General features: G+C 41.4%; 1 protein-coding gene across 1 annotated transcript in view; it reads right to left on the reverse strand.

Moving 5' to 3' along the window:
* lamc3 (laminin, gamma 3) overlaps nucleotides 1–17,935 on the reverse strand; it is a 574,068-nt gene that overhangs the window by 133,971 nt on the left and 422,162 nt on the right. Inside the window, exon 12 of the mRNA XM_060912770.1 lies at nucleotides 522–761. Within this exon, the coding sequence (XP_060768753.1) occupies nucleotides 522–761 (240 nt within the window). The remainder of the gene's footprint in view (nucleotides 1–521; nucleotides 762–17,935) is intronic.

Raw genomic sequence — 17,935 nt, forward strand, 5'->3', positions numbered from 1 at the left:
TACAGATCTGGCTTATATGAGCATTAATTAGCCAGAGGCTGGTTAACAGAGCTAATGAGAAAGATGGCTGTGGCAATGAACTCTGTTTCTCCTGTGCAGATGATCAACTCACTATGTAGTCTGTTAACTGGGGAGGTAGGGGGCTACAGAAGAAACAATAAGACAAGATGAAGGGGTAAAATGAGAAGGAAATTAGACTGGTGTGAATGTGTGGAGAAGGAAAAAAGGGAATATATGACATCCTGTTTTCAGCTGATGGAGTAGCCATGCTTACACATAGCTACAATTAACAATCTGAAAAACTCTCATCCTCATGTCCTGTTTGGACAAATTGACCCATTTTAAAGTTTTACTGAAATTGGGACAAAGCTGCACACATGCCGTCAAGTTAATAAGCAAAAATAAGCACTTTAGGGTCACACAGAGGTCATACTCAGGTCATTTTGACCTTAAAGTAGTCATATGAATTATAAGCTTTATGAACAGGAGTTGAATTCTTTTGCCCATGTTATCTCACAGACCTGTTTCTGGGTGGCACATCCCATGCTGGTTACAGTTACATGGCACGCAGGTTGAATATGGCCCGCCATTAGGACTATCTCGGGTAAAACCTGGTGCACACAGCTCACAAAATTGTCCCATGAATCCAGGTGGGCAGGTACACACCTCAACCCAGGGGGCAGGTGGTGCAAGGGGGATGTCAGAATAGGACTCAGCTAGTGTTGCAGACGTCAGTGTCACCCCAGACAGCTGGGAGGTATCTGTGGTGGAGAAAAGGAAGAAAGGTTATTTATCATTTGTACAGTATGTCAAGACTATTGGGATCCTGTATTGGTCTGATACTTTTCTCATTTTGTGCAGGTAATTGTTAAAAAAGTTTCTGTGAAAATATCAGATGGAGCTAAAATACCTTATGGTGTTTTAACACCATCTTTAATAGTGCATGCAGAGCAGTATCAGTGATCGCAATCATTAAAGATCAGCACAAGGTGGTGTGAATTACATGTAGGGCTGAGTGATATTGTAAAAAAAAAAATCTCTTATCCCTGCCAAATTTATGAATACATCTTGATTACAATTTCAATTTGTTTTGTTCTATCATTACCTAATTGAAATATTATGCAATTTATTTAGAAAGTTTTTTTCTTTATGAACTTTGGAAAATGTAGATGTGCAAAAATAGTAATAGCACTATAGAAAATAGTGCAAGCAATGGTTCTTAAAGGATATTTAAGTAAAGGATATTTAAAAAAAACAAAAAAAACAAAACAACAACAACGAAAAAACTATTGTTTGCACTATTTGCCATAGATGGTGCTGTTACTATTTTTGCACAACTTAGTGAACCCTTTTTTCTCAGCAGAGTCCTTGGGGTCATGACTTTTGCAATATGAAAACATGGCATGCCGTGAAAAAGACATGCCACCGAACTGAAAATTCAACTTGGGGTCGTCTTCTCAACTATGAGTTCCTTCCCTGTTTATGGAGTGACATCAAATTGCACAGTATCAGCAATAAACAAAGTAGAACCTGTAAGACTACTTGTAAATGAGTTACACTGTAAATACAAATATTAGCTTTAGATTCATCAACATACATACAGTATATACTGTATTTTCACTTGTTAAATCTAAAACACTGACTATACAATTCGCTGTTTGAGGGGGAAATATACATCACTTATAAGTAGCCAGCTAGCTGATGTGCTATAAAGTGACTGTGATTTCTTCGGGATCTATTTTCTCTAGCGGAGTAAAAATAAACACAACATTTGTCCATATTTTGACCAAAATGACACTTACTCAATATTAATTTCTTGTATAAAAGCAATATCACACTCAAGGTTGGACTGTTGTATTAATAGCAGCATGGCTGTGATTATCTACAGTTTAGCTACTGCAACTAAATCACAGCCATGCTGATATTCAGGACAACAGCACTATGTCTCGTACAATATTGCTTAATTACTATATGCAGGTGATTATAGGAACTTGGATGCGCTGATTGATCAAGAAATTTGGACTATTTCTTGATAATCACCTTGAGCGACTTGGCAAAATGGCTGCCAATCACTTCATCACTGTGAGGAAGAAATACAAATTATGAAAGGAAATGCTGTTCCTAAAAGCACTAAAGATCTCATCTCATCTCATCTCATTATCTCTAGCCGCTTTATCCTGTTCTACAGGGTCGCAGGCGAGCTGGAGCCTATCCCAGCTGACTACAGGCGAAAGGCGGGGTACACCCTGGACAAGTCGCCAGGTCATCACAGGGCTGACACATAGACACAGACAACCATTCACACTCTCATTCACAGCACTAAAGATGCTATGAATTTTGGTCTAAAACTATTCAAAGTTAAGGTGGAATTGTCCAGCCATTATCCATAACCGCTTATCCTGTGCAGGGTCACGGGCAAGCTGGAGCCTATCCCAGCTGACTATGGGCAAGAGGCAGGGTACACCCTCAACAAGTCACCAGATGACTGCAGGGCTGACACATAATTATTCATACCGACAGTCAATTTAGAGCAACCAATTAGCCTAATCTGCATGTCTTTGGACTCTGAGGGAAACAAGAGCACCTGGAGGAAACCCATGCATACAACATGCAAATTCCATACAGAAAGGCCCCCATCAACTGTTGGGCTTGAACCCAGAACCTTCTTGCTAAGCGGCGACAGTGCTAACCACTACACCACTGTGCTGCTCTAGGTGGAATTGTGATTTATTTTATCTATTTCAAAACAAAGTATTTTATGTGACTCGGCATAGTTAAGTGACACAAGTCTGCATACGGCTTTATTACATTAGCATGCCACTTTTGAAGCTTGAAATAAATTATTTTTATTTCATACAATTTAAAATAATCATGTGGATTTATAGTAAAACAATTATCCGTATCAGGCTCAGTGAATATTGGTGAACAATAACCTTGACTTTGTCTCAGTTATTATTCACCAATATTTACTTCCTCTTCGGTGAATAATTTTTAATTATATTTTACATAAACTTGTTCATCTGACCTTGCAATCCTGTACCATTTTCTTTCCAAAAAGTGATATTTCCACTTATGAGCTCAGTTTTCTGCAGTATTCTGTCTGTTTATCTTGGCATTTTGTTGAATTTTGATTTCTTTTTATTTTATTTAAGCATGCAGTGTTTGGGAGTAGCACAGGCTGTAGGAGGCAGCATTTATCAAGTTAAGAAGGATGTGTTTTTTTTCCCCTTTATATTGGTTTAAATATTTAAATTTGTGGATTTATTTAGTGGGCGGCACGGTGGTGTAGTGGTTAGCGCTGTCGCCTCACAGCAAGAAGGTCCGGGTTCGAGCCCCATGGCCGGCGAGGGCCTTTCTGTGCGGAGTTTGCATGTTCTCCCCATGTCCACGTGGGTTTCCTCTGGGTGCTCCGGTTTCCCCCACAGTCCAAAGACATGCAGGTTAGGTTAACTGGTGACTCTAAATTGACTGTGAGTGTGAATGGTTGTCTATGTGTCAGCCCTGTGATGACCTGGCAACTTGTCCAGGGTGTACCCTAGCCTCTCGCCTGTAGTCAGCTGGGATAGGCTCCAGCTTGCCAGGGACCCTGTAGAACAGGATGTCTACACATGTACAATCTCAATTAGAACAGTCTGAAAATTGCATTAAAATGCTTGAATTAACTGAATTTATTGTAAATTTACCCAGCACTGTTTGTATGTACAGAATCGTATTCACAAGCATATAAGAGTGAATAGAGTGTGCTGAGAAATTGTCATATAGGAGAGCACTTCATTTCTGCAAGCACTGAGCCCTGCAGCATATGCACTTTGCATATTTGTCAAGGTACAGTTCATAGCACCTTACATTCATTTTTAATGATCACACTCACTGACACTGCTATGCACATTCAAGTCAGCCACCCTCACACACTACTGGAAAGAGGCTCAGTTAAACTGTTAAACATGTATCGTTATAAAGTACAAATTCACAAAACTTGCAGACACAACACAAGAGAAACATCTCTAAATCTAATTAAGAAAGGATCTATGCACAATGGACAAATGTTGATGTGTCTTCTTAGACCAAGAATTCCCAGTACTGGCTCACTAGCACCCACTTTCCCGCTCCTATATAAAACATTTTATATTTTCCTGGTGAGTTGAGTCAGAATCATCTGAAGCATGGGGATACTTGAGAAAGAGGACTGCAAACCAATGCCTTCAAACACATGCTTTTAGAACATGGAAGTTACAAAGATTGATAACACTCATTTGAAGAGGTGCAGTGGAAGATATATTAAGCCATTCCTTTAAGCAAAAGCATTCATACATCAGAGTAAAGGTTAAATAGTTGAGCTGTCTCAAGTTCAGTGACAGACGTTTTGAGTTTAATTGACTTTGGACCAACTTGGTCCCTTTTATATTGATCCTTCACTGAAGAAAGGCAAGCACATACAAGACAGGAAATTGAAAGAGCCCAAGGTATAAGATAAGGCATTTAAGCTAGCACAGATAGAAACTGACCTCTACCAAGTAAATAAATTAGATTAGTGATTATGTTCTAGAACTTACCTTTATAATACAGTATATCTATACCATAGCTAGCAAGAATCCAATACATTGTTTATTATGGGTCTGTTTCAAAGTGCTGACTTACTTAGGGCTTGATTACATCTTTTATTGCTTATATGTAAAGTTGATATTGCTTTTCTCCTGAATTTTTAAGGGGTCAGGAACTGATAGAACATTCAAAACCTTTGGTAAAAGCAACGTGCATAGGAACCATTACATTAAAACATACACCACCTCTTTCCCTTATGTCCATTGCCTCTGTTGCTTGCTTTATTATTATTTTTACCTAGCTCTAAGTGGAGAAAAAAAAAACAATCTGATCATTTTCAGCAATTATTTCTCAGCCATCTAATCACTGATTTAATTTCTGAAGTCTATATAGCAAAGATTGATACCAATGATCTAATGGGAAAAGATTCACTTTAACATCGTCAATAAAAAGACAAATTGTATTTTAGAAAGTTGGTAAATTAGTAGTATGATTCATTTGCATATCTACAAAATATTTGCTATGTTTATTGAGGGTTTGGCAGAGCAGACACATTTGCAAATTACAGTTTATTTCTAAATAATTCAGTAATGATTCAAGTTTATTTGTTGTCTAATCACAACATTCTACAGGAACCCACATGTAAAGTTGATGTTGCTTTTCTCCTGAATTTTTAAGGGGTCAGGAACTGATAGAACATTCAAAACCTTTGGTAAAAGCAACGTGCATAGGAACCATTACATTAAAACATACACCACCTCTTTCCCTTATGTCCATTGCCTCTGTTGCTTGCTTTATTATTATTTTTACCTAGCTCTAAGTGGGAAAAAAAACAATCTGATCATTTTCAGCAATTATTTCTCAGCCATCTAATCACTGATTTAATTTCTGATTAAATCAGAAATTCTGTTGTTGTATATTAATCCTATGCGCATTGTGACTGCTGCGCATGCTGTATCTCAAGGCAGCATAACACACTCAAAGGAAAGCGCTGGCCATCCTTTTCCACATACATGAGCACAGACACCCCCAAGATTGGTGAGTGTCACTTGATCGACCAAGGAGGGAGTATATGCAAACACGTTTCTGTTGTACCACTTGGAAACCTTTTTTTAAAATTGAATTATTATTTTAAAAAAATCTATCCTGTAAATATGTAAAAAGATGAAAAAAAATCCTATAAGCTATCTTTCATTTTATTTCTGCTTGGCAAGTGGCTTGTTGGTAAGGAAAGACAGACAGAGAGAAAAACATGACAATTAGAAAATTATTATTTTGTAATAGTTTAAGAAGAACAGTATAATTGGAAAGCTAGTTGGAAAAAAGGAAAGAAACACATTGTTAAGCCACATTGTAGCTTCTGAAGGCTTTTTTCTTAGATTACCAGAACCAATTATTATGTTACAACTCAATACATTTTTAAACAGTTGGCTTTTGTGGTTAGTCATATATGTGCCATGAGTTGTAGAAGTTTGGGGTACCTTTGAACTGTGGTGAGATGTAAAATGTTTAAATAGGCTACAACTTCTCTAAAAATGGATAACGATCAAACAAAACACTTAAAAGTATAGCCACCCTTGATTTGTGATGGCAGATTTGAAACCTGAATATTTGTGGGTGAATAAGTGTGTGCAGAGGTGGTAGTGGTGGTATTGGTGCATGGAAGAGAGGGAGGCGTTGCTGCATACATCAATATTGCAAACAGATATAACTCATATTTAATATGCAATCTACAGACAACCTTGACTGAATGTCACACTTTAAAAGGAACTTGTTCTTGATTCCTTGATTCTTGGTGAACAGGAGTGGAACCCAATGTGCTCTTCTGCTGTTGCATGCTGAGATGCTTTTCTGCTCACCATAGTTGTAAAGAGTTGCGATGAGTTGTTATATCCTTCCTAGCAGCTCGAACCAATCTGGTCATTTTCCTCTGACCTCTCTTTTCAACAAGGCGTTTCCAATCACAGAACTGTCGATCACTCAAATTTTTTTTTTTGCACCATTCTGTGTAAACTCCAGAGACTGTTGTGTGTGTAAACCCCAGGAGATCAGCAGTTTCTGAAATACTCAAACCAGTCCATCTGGCACCAACACCCATGCCATAGTGAAAGTCACAGAGATCACAATTTTTCTCATTCTGATGTTTAAAGTCAACATTCACTGAAGCTCTTGATATGTATCAGCATGATTTTATGCATTCTGCTGCTTTCAAGGGATTGGCTGAGTAGATGACAATCCAAGATCCAATATTTTACCTAAATCATTTATGAAAGACATAAGATTGATCCTTAAGTCAAGAGCAGTTGAAAGACTTAAAACCTAGGCTCTGCAATTTAAATTTAGATTTTATACTTTCAGTTGTGCTTGAAAGTTTGTGAACCCTTTAGAATTTTCTATATTTCTGCATAAATATGACCTAAAACATCATCAGATTTTCACACAAGTCCTAAAAGTAAATAAAGAGAACTCAGTTAAACAAATAAGACAAAAATATTAGACTTGGTCATTTATTTATTGAGGAAAATGATCCAATATTACATGTCTGTGAGTGGCAAAAGTATGTGAACCGCTAGGATTAGCGGTTAATTTGAAGGTGAAATTAGAGTCAGGTGTTTTCAATCAGTGGGATGACAATCAGGTGTGAAGTGGGCACCCTGTTTTATTTAAAGAACAGGGATCTATCAAAGTCTGATCTTCATAACACATGCTTGTGGAAGTGTATCATGGCACAAACAAAGGAGATTTCTGAGGACCTCAGAAAAAGCATTGTTGATGCTCATCAGGCTGGAAAAGGGTTACAAAACCATCTCTAAAGAGTTTGGACTCCACCAATCCACAGTCAGACAAATGGAGGAATGTGTACAAATGTGTACAAATGGAGGAAATTCAAGACCATTGTTACCCTCCGCAGGAGTGGTCAACAAACAAAGATCACTCCAAGAGCAAGATGTGTAATAGTCAGTGTGGTGTAATGTTAAAGTTATGTAGGTTTATGTGCACGATGACATCATCAGTAGAGGTCGTAGGGAGGAGCATCAGTTTGTTGTTGCATGCCTTGCTTGTGAATAAACGCCACGTTAATCTGCAGTCAGACTCACAGTTATTTTAATAACATGACATGGTGTCAGAAGTACTGGGAGTACGTGGTGTTGAGTGACATTAGTAGAATTTGTATGCCACGAGTTACGGTTGGTGAAGTTTGTTTTTTTCTAACGTTACTGTGAGAGAAAAAGGAAGCGCGGGATGTCTGATGGCGAGGAGGCAGCGGCTGGCGCACAGAGAGTGTGGCCAAGTGCTAGCGCTACATTTAGCATACAGCCGCCAGAGAGCTTCGACTTCACCAGACCTCAAGAGTGGGACAAATGGATCCAATGATTTGAACGATTTCGTATGGCAAGTAATCTGAATGCTTAAGAGAGTATGTACATCCAAAGCTGTGCACAAAGTTGAAGAGGATGATGATGGGGATGGAGTGTTCCTGGGCAGCATCATAGCCAGTGGTGAGCCGTGGATGGTGAACATTGACATCAAAGAGACACAGGTGCCATTCAAAATTGATACAGGCGTGGATGTCACAGTTCTGCCTCACACTGTATTCAAAGAACTTTTCAAAAATACTCAGCCGTCTACATTCACTCCTGCATCTAAACCTCTTTTGGGACCCGGGAGAAATCCACTGGATGTTGTAGGGGTCACAGAACTGCTTTTGAGAAAAGGCAGTAGGACAGCGATGGAGGAGGTATATGTCGTCAAACACCTGCACGCAGCATTGCTTGGGAGGCCGGCTATCAGCAAGCTTGAGCTGGTGGTGCGGCTAGATAGCATTAGCATTGAGACTCTTAAAATGAGCTACCTGAAGCTGTGCAGTGGTTTGGGTGAGGTGCGCCAGCCATACGCCATTCGTCTCAAACCAGGGGCAGAGCCGTTTTCTCTCAAGACTCCCCGATGGATTCCACTTCCGTTAATGGATAAGGTGAAGCAAGAGCTGTCACGCATGGAAAGTCTTGGAATAATTAGCAGAGTGGAGGAACTGACAGACTGGTGTGCTGGCATTGTTGTTGTGCCAAAGAAGACAGGTGCAGTGCGCATATGCATCAACCTCACAAAGCTAAATGAGTCAGTGTGCAGAGAAAAGTACATACTTCCATCTGTGGAAGAAACACTGGGAAAGCTGGCAGGTGCGCAAATCTTCAGTAAGCTGGATGCCAACATGGGGTTCTGGCAAATACCCCTGACAGAAGATTCTGTGAAGTACACAACGTTTATAACCCCCTTTGGTCGTTATCATTTCAACAGACTCCTGTTTGGAATTGCTTCCGCCCTGGAGCATTTCCAGAACAGAATGGTGACTGAGGTCACTGATGGTCTTCAAGGTGTCGTCTGCCACATGGACGATGTGCTCGTGTGGGGCCGGTCACAAGGAGAACATGATGGGTGACTGCATGCCATGCTAGAGAGGATGCAAAAGGCAGGTATAATGCTAAATGTTGAAAAGTGTGACTTGTCAAAGCAGGTGATAAACTTTTTGGGACATGTAATCTCCAGCAGCGGAATCAGTTCAGACCCAAGGAAGACGGAAGCCATTACAAAAATGGACGAGCCGAGAAATGTGAGTGAGCTGAGGAGTTTTCTTGGCATGGTCAACCAGCCAGTTTATCCCGCAGCTGGCTGAGAGGGATAAACCTCTGCGAGATCTCCTCTCTAGGAAAAACTGCTGGGTGTGGGATGTCAAACAGATCCGAGATTTTCAAAACTTGAAGGACGCACTGACAAGCCCACCAGTGTTGGCGATCTACGACCTGAACAGGGAAATCAAGGTGTCAGCAGATGCTTCTTCTTATGGCTTAGGTGATGTTCTTCTCCAGGAGTTGGTGGATGTGTGGAAGCCAGTGGCCTATGTGTCGCGGTCACTCACACAGACAGAGCAGAGATACGCGCAGGTGGAGAAGGAGGTGTTAGGACTTACCTGGGCCTGTGAGAGGTTCTGGAATTTCCTGATTGGCAAGCACTTTCTGTTAGAAACAGACCACAAACCACAACTGAGCCTTCTGAGGTCTCAGGCATTGGATGCCCTTCCCCTGCGTATTCAGCAGTTCCGCATGCGACTGATGCGTTACTCGTACAATATTGCTTATGTGCCAGGAAAGTGTCTTTGGACAGCTGATGCATTGTCACGAACTCCAGTGAAGAGTGGAGCGACACTGGAGGAAATGGATTTCCTCAAAGACACAAACATCTATGCAGACTCTGTTATGAACAATCTACCTGCAAGCTCTACTTACCTGGAGGAGCTGAGAGAACAGCTGAAAAGGGACAGTGTGTGTGCAAGAGTGATGCAGCTATGTGTGGAAGGCTGGCCAGCACACAGTATTACGGAACCAGCACTGAAAGCCTACTGGGCAGACCGGGCATTTCTTACTGTTCAGACAGGACTCCTGCTGAAGGGAACCAGGCTCATCATCCCATTAGTGATGAGAAACAACGTTCTTGCCAGACTGCATGTGGGCCACCAGGGGGTGGTGAAGTGCAGAGAGCGTGCAAGACAGTCGGTGTGGTGGCCTGGCTTGAGTCAGCAGCTGAATGAGCTGGTCCTCAATTGCCGAACGTGCTGTAAAGAGAGACAGAACAACAAAGAGCCCCTTATGCCATCACACTATCCTGACAGACCATGGCAGAGATTGGGAGCTAACCTTTTCTCACTGGGAAGCAAGACTTACCTGCTGGTGGTGGATTATGCTTCCAGGTATGTGGAGATTGCTCAGCTTACCCCATCTAGATCAACTGATGTCATAGTCCATCTGAAATCCATCTTTGCCCGCCATGGCATTCTAGAAATACTGGTGACAGACAACGGGCCACAGTTCTCAGGGATGGCCTTTGCAGCATTTGCAGAGTCGTATGGCTTTCGCCATGTGACAGGCAGCCCATTATTTCCTCAGAGTAATGGAGAAGTGGAGCGTGCAGTCAAAACCATCAAAGAGCTTCTGAGAAAAGCAGCTGACCCATACCTAGCTCTGCTTTCTTATAGGGCTACACCACTCCAGAACGGTTACAGTCCATCACAGCTCCTAATGGGGAGAAAACTTCACACGACTGTGCCAACACTTCCTGCACTGTTTGACCCTGCACTCCCTGACAGCCAGGCGGTAGCTTAAAATGAAAATCTAAAGCGAGCTATGGATGCAAAATATTACAACAGGCATCACCGCACACGCACCCTCACTGATCTTTCACCTGGTCAGGAAGTGTGGGTGACAGATAAAGGGACATCGGGAAAGGTGATCAGCAACCACACCACTCCGCGTTCATACAGTATCTCGTAGATGCGCCACATGGAACAGTGCAACGCAACCAGCATCACCTGATTCCCATGCGTACATCACCAGAACAGAACAGCGGAGGGGTGCAGGAGCAACCCTCTCATTATCTCTCGGAGCAAAGTTCTACAGAGCCACCTTTACAGACTGTTTCCAGTCCACCATCTACTCCTAGAACAAGATCAGGAAGAGTTGTGGTGAGACCAACAAGGTTGGACCTGTAAAAGCATAGGCCTAAAAATTTAGAGACCGTTATTGAACTGTGTGGAAAAGAAGAACAAAGAGGAGGAAGGTAAAAGAGAAAAAAACATGAAAGAATTATTAAAGAGCTTAATGGAATGTTTATTGGTTTAGGCTTATGGGAAATGTTTATTTTAGGGCATTTAAATGCAAAGGTGCTAAAATGTTCATGTTTAGACAGGGACAGACCTTCCAGCAAAAGAGGTAGAATAATCCTCTAAGGTCTAATGAGTCAACTGGTAGTCTACCCAGTTGATTCTAGAAAGGGGAGATGTGGTGTAATGTTATGTAGGTTTATGTGCATGATGACATCATCAGTAGGGGTCGTAGGGAGGAGCATCAGTTTGTTGTTGAATGCCTTGCTTGTGAATAAATGCCACGTTAATCCGCAGTCGGACTCACAGTTATTTTAATAACACGACAGTCGGCGAGGTCACAAAGAACACCAGGGTAACTTCTAAGCAACTGAAGGCCTCTCTCACATTGGCTAATGTTAATGCTCATGAGTCTACCATCAGGAGAACGCTGAACAACAATGGTATGCATGGCAGAATTGCAAGGAGAAAGCCACTGCTCTCCAAAAAGAACATTGCTGCTTGTCTGAAGTTTGCTAAAGATCACAGTGACAAGCCAGAAGGCTATTGGAAAAATGTTTTGTGGACAGATGAGACCAAAATAGAACTTTTTGGTTTAAATGAGAAGCATTATGTTTGGAGAAAGGAAAACACTGCATTCCAGCATAAGAACCTTATCCCATCTGTGAAACATGGTGGTGGTAGTATCATGGTTTGGGCCTGTTTTGCTGCATCTGGGCCAGGATGGCTTGCCATAATTGATGGAACAATGAATTCTGAATTATACCAGCGAATTCTAAAGGAAAATGTCAGGACATCTGTCCATGAACTGAATCTTAAGAGCAGGTGGGTCATGCAGCAAGACAATGACCCTAAGCACACAAGTCATTCTACCAAAGAATGGTTAAAGAAGAATAAAGTTAATGTTTTGGAATGGCTAAGTCAAAGTCCTGACTTTAATCCAATGGAAATGTTGTGGAAGGACCTGAAGTGAGCAGTTCATGTGAGGGAACCCACAAACATCCCAGAGGTGAAGCCGTTCTGTATGGAGGAATGGGCTAAAATTCCTCTAAACTGGTGTGCAGGACTGCTCAACAGTTAGTGGAAATGTTTAGTTGCAGTTATTGCTGCACAAGGGGGTCACACCAGATACTGAAAGCAAATGTTCACCTAATCTGTGGTTGGTAGAAGAGAGCAACTGGACTTGCTTGAAAAGTCTTGAAGACATTTCGCCTCTTGTCCGAAAGGCATCCTCAGTTCTGTCTGTCTAATAGGGAGTATCAAGTATTTATCCTCTCATGGATCATAATAGAATCTGAATCAGAATGCTGATGGCTGCATTGTAGGTGGCTGATAGATGTCATAGACACCCACCTCTGTTCAGTGATGGTCGTTCCAGGTTGACAAAAATGAATGATACTCTCTGGCTAAGATGTCTGCCAGTTTTCTGGAAGTCCTCTCATACTCCCGCACCAGTCGAAGGGAACTCATCCCAAAGTGCGTAGAAACATATCTGTGAAGATACTCAGTCATCCAGGTACGGTACATAGTAATCTGTGGTCGGTAGAAGAGAGCAACTGGACTTGCTTGAAAAGTCTTGAAGACGTTTCGCCTCTCGTCCGAAAGGCATCCCCAGTTCTGTCTGTCTAATAGGGAGTATCAAGTATTTATCCTCTCATGGATCATAATAGAATCCGAATCAGAATGCTGATGGCTGCATTGTAGGTGGTTGATAGATGTCATAGACACCCACCTCTGTTCAGTGATGGTCATTCCAGGTTGACAAAAATGAACGATCCTCTCTGGCTAAGATGTCTGCCAGTTTTCTGGAAGTCCTCTCATACTCCCACACTAGTCGAAGGGAACTCATCCCAAAGTGCATAGAAACATATCTGTGAAGATACTCAGTCATCCAGGTACATAGTAATCTGTGGTTGGTAGAAGAGAGCAACTGGACTTGCTTGAAAAGTCTTGAAGACGTTTTGCCTCTCGTCCGAAATGCATCCTCAGTTCTGTCTGTCTAATAGGGAGTATCAAGTATTTATCCTCTCATGGATCATAATAGAATCAGAATGCTGATGGCTGACGTCTTCAAGACTTTTCAAGCAAGTCCAGTTGCTCTCTTCTACCAACCACAGATTACTATGTACCTGGATGACTGAGTATCTTCACAGATATGTTTCTACGCACTTTGGGATGAGTTCCCTTTGACTAGTGTGGGAGTATGAGAGGACTTCCAGAAAACTGGCAGACATCTTAGCCAGAGAGGATTGTTCATTTTTGTCAACCTGGAACGACCATCACTGAACAGAGGTGGGTGTCTATGACATCTATCAGCCACCTACAATGCAGCCATCAGCATTCTGATTCGGATTCTATTATGATCCATGAGAGGATAAATACTTGATACTCCCTATTAGACAGACAGAACTGAGGATGCCTTTCGGACGAGAGGTGAAACGTCTTCAAGACTTTTCAAGCAAGTCCAGTTGCTCTCTTCTACCAACCACAGATTACTATGTACCTGGATGACTGAGTATCTTCACAGAAATGTTCACCTACTTTTGCCACTCACAGATATGTAATATTGGATCATTTTCCTCAATAAATAAATGACCAAGTATAATATTTTTGTCTCATTTGTTTAACTGAGTTCTCTTTATCTACTTTTAGGACTTGTGTGAAAATCTGATGATGTTTTAGGTCATATTTATGCAGAAATGTAGAAAATTCTAAAGGGTTCACAAACTTTCAAGCACCACTGTATATATTGTATTTATTAGTTGTATATGGATTTTAAATTAACTGATGAAGAGCCATGCTACTATGGAAATGCTGTTAAATAAATTCATGTATTATTATTATTATTTATCTCATCTCATTATCTGTAGCCACTTTATCCTGTTCTACAGGGTCGCAGGCAAGCTGGAGCCTATCCCAGCTGACTACGGGCGAAAGGCAGGGTACACCCTGGACAAGTCGCCAGGTCATCACAGGGCTGATTATTATTATTATTATTATTATTATTATTATTTTCCATCCATCCATTATCTGTAGCCGCTTATCCTGTTCTACAGGGTCGCAGGCAAGCTGGAGCCTATCCCAGTTGACTATGGGTGAGAGGCAGGGTACACCCTAGAAAAGTCGCCAGGTTATCGCAGGGCTGACACAGAGACAAACAACCATTCACATCTACGGTCAATTTAGAGCAACCAATTAACCTAACCTGCATGTCTTTGGACTGTGGGGGAAACCTGATGCACCCAGAGGAAACCCATGCAGACACGAGGAGAACATGCAAACTCCACATAGAAAGGCCCTCGTTGGCAGCTGGGCTCAATCCCAGGACCTTCTTGCTGTGAGGCAACAGTGCTAACCACTACACCACTGTGCTACATTATTATTATTATTATTATTATTATTATTATTATCTGCTCAAAACAGCAGGTATATGGATGTACCTAATAAAGTGGCCGTTGAGCATTAATGTAAAGAGAAATGCTTGGCACAAACTCTTAAGATGTTGAAGGGGGGTAATGACAATGAAAATAGATCTCTGGCACCTTTGATTTATGTGAACGACGAGTAGAACTGAGCTGTGTTATTATAATTAGATAATCATGTAAATCCTAGCATGGTATAATGACTATAATAATGATAATGAAATCGAGTCTTACACTGCAGTGTGTATGTATAATTAACCCTTAAGGCAACATGTTCATTTTGTGAGTCTCAAAGCTTCATGTTTTGCTGCCTAAAAGAATCAGAAAATATTTAAACATGACTAACTCCAAAGCTAATTATTAAAGAATATTGAACACCAAATGTGTTTCAGAGTGGAGTTTTCCTTTAAGTGCACTGTTACTCCTTTTTCCCCAAGGTACTGGAGATCAAGGGCCAGTTTGGAACTGGTGCCTAATCTCGAACCAATTATTCTCATTTCCACAGCCAAAGAACCAGTTCTTGGCCAGGAAAACTGTGTTGAGAAAGGCACCAACACTTTGCTGGTCTAGAACCAAGAACTGATTTCATCAGGGTCTGAGGGGAGGATTTTAGTTTTCAACCAACTTAAATTTTGTGACTGCTATTTAAAAAACAAAAAAAGAGAGAGCGTAGTGTCTAGTTTGTTTAATCCAGTGGTCCACCATTGTTGTTGTTGTTGTTGTACTTGATGCTAACGCTACTGAGGAAGCAGAGACATATGTATACAGAGCTATTATGGCTCTATGGTGGCTATCTAGCATGTGGAAAAGCAAACTGGTTCTTTGAAGGTACAGAAGTTGGGGAAGAGCCGCATACGGGCATGATGGCCAGGTGTCCACAAACCTTTGGTCATATAGTGTATGTTTTTATTGAAATATTTGTGATGTTTGGTCTGGTCCTGATTTGTTGCTTTATGCTGTATTATTATTATTATTATTATTATTATTTGTGGTGGTCTATCACACTAATGTTACAGTGGAACATTACTTGTGCAGTTACAGTGGTGTTTAATAGGATAAAAAAATGAGTGAACTCAAACAGAAGTAATAACAGTCTGGTTTCACTGTTCACACGCTCAAGCAAAAAAGGAAGTGCTTATAAGTGCTTCTGCTGTCACTTGCCATTTTCCAGCAAGAAAATTCCAACAAAAAGTAATGCATTCAGAGTTCCAGAAAGATGTGACTGATAACAATTTACTGTTCGGTATATTAATTATTTAAAAAGCTATTTTCTGTTAAGGGGATAACAGTGATGTAATTAAAATCTTTTACCCCATAGATACAGTAAGGGAGAGGGTGGCGGAATGAGGCAGGGTTTATAATGAAAATGGTAAATCCAGGGTTTATATTTTAAATGGTAAGCACTAATCTTGAAAAAACTCATACCTAATAAAAAAGTTTAAATGGAATCATATGACCAAGATAAAGAGGGGGACTCACTTTTATGGCTGGCACTTACATAGTTATATAGATGGTGTGATTGATAATTGAAAGATTGTGGCCCACATCTGCATAACATCCAGTAAGATCAAATCCAAACCCACTGTACTGTTTGTGGATTGAGGTGCAGCTACATATGATGCTAAACAGAATTTTCGCAATACAATCTGATTGAAACAAACAAAAAACATTTCTGATTATATTTACAGTGCAAATATTTGAATAGGATACCCTATATTTGACTGTAACACCCAGTCACTGCAGTTGCACAAGCCAGTGCATACTTAGTGCTGGTCCGAAGCCCAGATAGATTGGGGAGGGTTGCGTCAGGAAAAGCATCCAGTGTTTTTTACCTATGCCAAATCAAATATGCAGATCATGATGATCCACTGTGGTGACCCATAATAGGGGCAGCAGAAATAAAAAGCACATTTTAATTGGACCTCAACGATAATACAGAAGTGAGGAAGCATGACTATTTTAATTGAGTTATTGCTAAATGCTTATTAAATGTTTGTTTTTGTTTATAGATTGAAAGTTATATATAGAGTATATGGCATGGTTGCATGAAGATATGAAGTTTATCTTCAAGTTGTGAATGTCTCATTATCTCTAGCCGCTTTATCCTGTTCTACAGGGTCACAGGCAAGCTGGAGCCTATCCCAGCTGACTACGGGTGAAAGGCGGGGTATACCCTGGACAAGTCGCCAGGTCATCGCAGGGCTGACAAAACCATTCACATTCACACCTACAGTCAATTTAGAGTCACCAGTTAACCTAACCTGCATGTCTTTGGACTGTGGGGAAAACCAGAGCACCCGGAGGAAACCCATGCGGACATGGGGAGAACATGCAAACTCCACACAGAAATGCTCTCGCCGGCCACGGGGCTCGAACCTGGACCTTCTTGCTGTGAGGCGACAGCGCTAACCACTACATCACCGTGCCGCCTGTTGTGAATGTATATAATTAGAAATATATGAAAATATTTGTTGAAAATAATTTCAACACAGGGGCAGCACGGTGGTGTAGTGGTTAGCGCTGTCACCTCACAGCAAGAAGGTCCTGGGTTCGAGCCCCGGGGCCGGCGAGGGCCTTTCTGTGTGGAGTTTGCATGTTCTCCCCGTGTCCACGTGGGTTTCCTCCGGGTGCTCCGGTTTCCCCCACAGTCCAAAGACATGCAGGTTAGGTTAACTGGTGACTCTAAATTGACCATAGGTGTGAATGTGAGTGTGAATGGTTGTCTGTGTCTATGTGTCAGCCCTGTGATGACCTGGCGACTTGTCCAGGGTGTACCCCGCCTTTCGCCCGTAGTCAGCTGGGATAGGCTCCAGCTTGCCTGCGACCCTGTAGAAGGATAAAGCGGCTAGAGATAATGAGATGAGATGAATTTCAACACAAGAAGATAAACTTCATATCTTTCCTTGGTTTCCAGCCTGTAGTGTTCTTTATATTACACACACACACACACACACACACACGTGTTAATCAAAAGAATTTTCATTTTGAACCGGTTTGCCATTTTGACACTGCGCATCTAGTCAGTGGGAAAACACTGGGAGAGACTCATCTCATCTCATTATCTCTAGCCGCTTTATCCTTCTATAGGGTCACAGGCAAGCTGGAGCCTATCCCAGCTGACTACAGGCGAAAGGCGGGGTACGCCCTGGACAAGTCGCCAGGCTCATCGGAGTGAAATATTGGGAATCGTTATACATACGGGCCACTTTTTCCATGGAATAAAAACATGTATTCTATTCCCTTCTAGTGGGTGTCAGTAACGCGATAGAGAGCGCTACTTCCAGTCACACTTTAAACATGGCCGTTCTGAACTACAACA

Source organism: Neoarius graeffei, chromosome 28, assembly GCF_027579695.1.
Source record: "Neoarius graeffei isolate fNeoGra1 chromosome 28, fNeoGra1.pri, whole genome shotgun sequence".
In the NCBI taxonomy this organism is placed as follows: domain Eukaryota; kingdom Metazoa; phylum Chordata; class Actinopteri; order Siluriformes; family Ariidae; genus Neoarius; species Neoarius graeffei.